This window comes from Alligator sinensis, unplaced genomic scaffold (assembly GCF_000455745.1).
Source record: "Alligator sinensis unplaced genomic scaffold, ASM45574v1 scaffold21_1, whole genome shotgun sequence".
Lineage (NCBI taxonomy): Eukaryota > Metazoa > Chordata > Crocodylia > Alligatoridae > Alligator > Alligator sinensis.
Genome location: NW_005842445.1, coordinates 1042752 through 1047514, shown reverse-complemented (window position 1 = coordinate 1047514; position 4763 = coordinate 1042752). Strand labels below are relative to the sequence as shown.

General features: G+C 45.8%; 1 protein-coding gene across 1 annotated transcript in view; it reads left to right on the top strand.

Annotated features, from left to right (window-relative positions):
- Positions 1-99: 99 nt before the first annotated feature.
- The window catches only part of DZANK1 (double zinc ribbon and ankyrin repeat domains 1), a 46761-nt gene continuing 42097 nt past the window's right edge, over positions 100-4763 (top strand). Inside the window, exons 1-3 of the mRNA XM_006030446.3 lie at positions 100-352; positions 1118-1271; positions 4467-4584. Coding sequence (XP_006030508.1) covers positions 244-352; positions 1118-1271; positions 4467-4584 — 381 coding nt within the window. The 5' untranslated portion in view covers positions 100-243. The remainder of the gene's footprint in view (positions 353-1117; positions 1272-4466; positions 4585-4763) is intronic.

Here is a 4763-nt window from a genome sequence, read left to right as displayed (position 1 = left end):
GGCGGGGAGGGTGAGGGTCCGGGGGGGCATTTCGCTGCGCTTTTATCTGCCTCTCCCGCCTGCGTGCGGGGGGTGGGGGGGATGCGTATGTGTGTGCAGGGGAGTGTGGAGGTGTGCACATACATGTAGGTGTGTGCATGCACATGCACACAAGGGTGTGCGCACACACGTGCCCCCTCACTCACGTTCATTTTAAAAGTCATATGCTGTTTTGTTTTTCAGGTGTCCTCACAGAGGGAAAAAATGACTGCTGGTTCCGTCCTCGTGCCTCAGATTATACCGCTTCAGCTTCCTCTTGCCGGGAAGGCGAAACATGAAATAGACACAAATACCCTCGTTGAAATAAAGTCAGGTACAAACAACAGCTTTCAGTCTGCAGTGGAAGCTCTTCTCCTCTTCTTCTGCAAATTGATGTCCATGCTTTTTGATACTGCATTTGTATTCACACCTTTTTTCACGGGTACCCATTTTCTTAAGTGACCAGCGTAAATTTTATGGGTCTTAATCCTGCAAACACACCTGTGCTTTATACGCATGGGTAGTCCGACTGTAGTGAATAGAGCTATTCACATAGTGTAAACTGTATGGTAAATCATAGGTGCAGGATCAGGGCCTTTAATTCCACTACTTTTGTCCTCCTTCCATTTGAAGTGATGCTGTGTTTGTTCTGTAATCACAGTGTAGTATGAAAACCTGGACGTTTGATGATTTTGCAGTATGCTACAATTTTTCAAAACTGGGACTTTCTCGTCAGTTCTTCTCCAAAGGTCATATCTGCCAGTTCTGAAATTCCAGTTTCTATTTTTCAACCATAATCCATGTTCGCATTAGAACGTGCAAGACTTAGAACCAGTGTTCGTTTTCATACAAGATCACCTGCTCTACAGTTATCTTCTGAGAAGGGAAATCGCTGTGATGAAATTGTGCAACTATTTTGTTGCTGAATTTTGTGAGGCTTAAAAATTGATATAGTCCAGGCCTTGCAATCACTTGCACACCTGCTTAATTTTGCTTAGATGAGTTATTAAGCATATGCAAGCCTCAGCAGTACTAGACCTTCCTTATTTTTGCAAAGTCCCAATATAGTTTTAATGCATATCTTATTTGTGTCTTGCAGATACCCCTGATGTCACCATATACTACACTTTAGATGGAAGTAAACCAGAGCTTTTTAGAAAATCTGGCTATGGAGAGCATAACACTTTTAAGTATAAGGGACCTATCACTTTGCCTGATGGGAAAATAATGGTCAGAGCTATGGCAGTCACAAAGTAAGTAACAACTGTCTATCTTATATTGTTGTTGTTGTTATTTATACTGCAGCAGTGCCTGAGAATGGCAGTCAGAGATCTTGACTACCCTGTGCCAGATGCTGTACAAATACAGAATGAAAGATACTCCTTGCCTCACAAGGCTTACAATATAAGTACCTTGTATGGATTCCTTTTCATTGATATCAGTTTGCCACTACATTTATTAGTATTTACCAATTACTTGCCATGGGCAGTAGTCATGGATGAGGGCCCAATTTCATTAGGCACTATAGAATCTTGCCATGAAAAGTTTTCATCATAAATACATTTGTATAATAGTTTTTATTTTCTTAATAATTTACTTTTAATGAGCCCACTTCAAAAGATGAGCTAACGCATTTTCCCACTAATGCTGTGTGGTAGTTTAATATTACTTTTCCCATTTTACACATGTCAATCCAGAGACGGGAGCAGTCTTTCCAGGTTTCTGTGAAGTCCGTCTTTCCAGGTTTTTGTGGGTGTGGGCATGTAACAATTGAACCATTTTAAAAAATGTCACTGATTGGGAACTGGTTCACAATTGTCATGAGTCAGAGATGTACAGTGTACAGTGCCCTAGCCTTCCAGGTAGAAGGATTACCTTTTAGCCATTGAAGAACTGTAGTTCCAACACCAGAGGATGGGAGTGAGCACTCAGCCCAGCCTGCCTCACATTGGGCAAGTAATGGGAGAAGAGTGCTTACACCCATGCTTTGAGGATCCTAAGGGGTGAATGACCTGTGATTGTGGTTCACTTTTTTGCTTTCCCTTTTCTCCTAAACATGAAAGTTCAGTAGCGTGCACTTGACCAAAGTCTGCAGTGTGCTTACCTGCCTTGTGGGGGAGAGGGGGAGTGCTTGGATCCATATTTCTGGGTTCCCGGCGGGGGCATAATGAAGGACCATGGTTGAGCAGGGGATAAGGGCACAGCTGGTTGCTAGAAAAATAGCTTTCATTAAACCAGCAGTGCCCTATAAATGTGGTAAAAAGTGCCAACAAAAAGAAAAAAGAAGGAGCAGTAGAATTCTGGTCCTATACCAGAGCAGAGAGTTACAGCAGAGGGGAGAGGGGATGAGAAGTGATGCAGTGTTGGGTGCTTAGACCATGGAAACCCCCGCCAATCTGAATCATGGACAACTTGGACTCCACAAATAACATTGACGCAGTTCACAGTGAACCAGTTCAAAAGAGTACTTGATTTTCCAGGTACTCATCTGAACCATTCCAGGCAGTTTAAAATGGGTTTAACAGACTAGTATGTCTATATCAGGTTTAAACAGCATGTAAACTATTCTTAGTGTTATGTCTGTCCAGACCCAAAGCATACTGCTCAAGGCCATCTACTAGATTAGTAATAGATTAAAGGCTGGTTGTTCATAATCCCAGCCCCGCAAGCATCACTAGATCACACTGGGTGCATCTACACATGCAAATGATGCTAGATGGGTTTACTCCACAGTAATTTACTGTGGAGGAAACCCACCCTGGGTAGGTATCTACATCTGCAGGCATTTGGGACCAGATTTGCTCCCAAACAGAGCAGCCCAGAGAAGGATGCTCCCACCCTGCTTTGGCCCCCTGAAGCAGCCAGGGGAAACTTTAGGCTCCCACTGGGTACAAGCCCAGGGGCTGGCAGAGAGCATGGGGCCAGGAGACAGCTGTCTCCTGGTGGGGGATGGGAGACTGCTCCTTGCCCTGGGAGGTGTCTGCTGCTAGGGTAGGCGCCAATGGTGAAGCCTGGCTTGGGACTGTGTTCCCCTGCCCCAACAGCAGAGAGCTCGTAGCCCCGGCTCCACAATTGCGGGCAGGGGGCTTGGAAATTGCTGCAAGGGAGGGGCAGGTCCCAGCCTCCTACCCCAGTCCACCAGTGGGGCAGCTAGCAGTGAACCTCAGCTGAGTGGGGATTTCCCCCTGTTCCACCAGTGGGGCAGCTAGCAGTAAGCCCCATCTTGGCGGGGATTCCCTATTCAGTCAGGGACTCACTGCTAGCTTCCCCACTGGCAGATGAGGTCAGGAGCCTGGGACAGCTCCCAACCACCCCTGGCTTTGCAAGGAATCCTTGCCCAGCTGGAGGCTCACTGCTAGCTGCCCCACCGACGGATTGGGCAGGGGGCTGGGACCTGCCTGTCCTCTGTAGCTCTTTCCAAGCCCCCTTCCCCTAATTGTGAAGCCACAGCCAGGAGCTCCATGCTGCTGGGACAAGGGGCCATTGTCCCAGCCCAGGCTCTGCCATTGGAGCCTGCCCTGGCAGCAGGCAACTCCTTGGGGCAGGGAGCTATCCACCCTTCCTCCCACCCTCTCTGCTCCTCCCCGCCAGCTGCCCAACTGACTGGAAGCAAATTTGCTCCTGGTCAGCTGTCTACACATGCAGACACGTATTGCGCAATACATTGGTCTACTCCACAGCAAATGCAGGTAGCAAATTAATTACATAGTTACTGCATAGTAAGGCATGTGTAGATGGCTGACTGGGAGCAAATTTTCTTCCAGTCAGCCAGGCAGCAGGGGGCGGGAGATTGATCCCTGCCCCTGGGATCTTGCTGCACAGTAAATTGTTCTACTGTGCAATAAAGCATCTTGAGTAGACGCACCCACTGTCTCCTAATATTAAAATTCTAGCGCTTGAATTTTAAGCATTGACCTGGCCATGGTGCCACTAGTTTCTTGTTCAGCATTTGTGGATGTTGGAGCATACTTGGAGGTTCCACTCCCTGGGTTTCGGGGCTGAGGTATCAGTGACATGTTGGTGTGTTGCAGCAGAGAGTGCTGGCCTAAGCTGCTTTTAGAGCTGCACTATGGACCCCTAATTATAAGTAGTCATACAAAGTAGGAGATAAATACTCCCCTACCATACATCCTTATCAATAATGGGGGGCATGCTGCCTTCTCTCATGCAAATGAATGGCACCCTAGTAATCACTAGTAAGGCATATTGGGAGCATTTTTGTGAAAGAGGAACAGGTATTAAATGTATCCATTTTTTTCTATCCGTTTTTACTGGTGAATTTTATCATACCTAGAATATCAGTGGTTTGTTTGACTGGGATTATGCTTGTTTGATGAAATAGTAGTCTGCTATCCAGAAGGAGGAATTTCAAGACAGGACCTATTTTCAGTGTTGATTTACTTTTTACTGCACATAATTTTGTGGTATACCTTTTTACTGACTTTCAGGGACTGCAGAGAAAGTGCCATTGTAACAAAGATGTTTTTGGTAGAATACAAGCCACCAAACATACTGTTCTCTGATGAAGATAATGATGAGAATTTCCTGAAGGACCTCTCCAAACAGGCAAGTTACAGTAACAGTAAGTCCTTGTTTAGCCATAACAGTATTAACTTTCACAGAGATTAAATCCTGTTAACCACAGAGTATAATTATTTTCATAGATTCATAGATTCATAGATGTTAGGGTCGGAAGGGACCTCAATAGATCATCGAGTCCGACCCCCTGCATAAGCAGGAAAGAG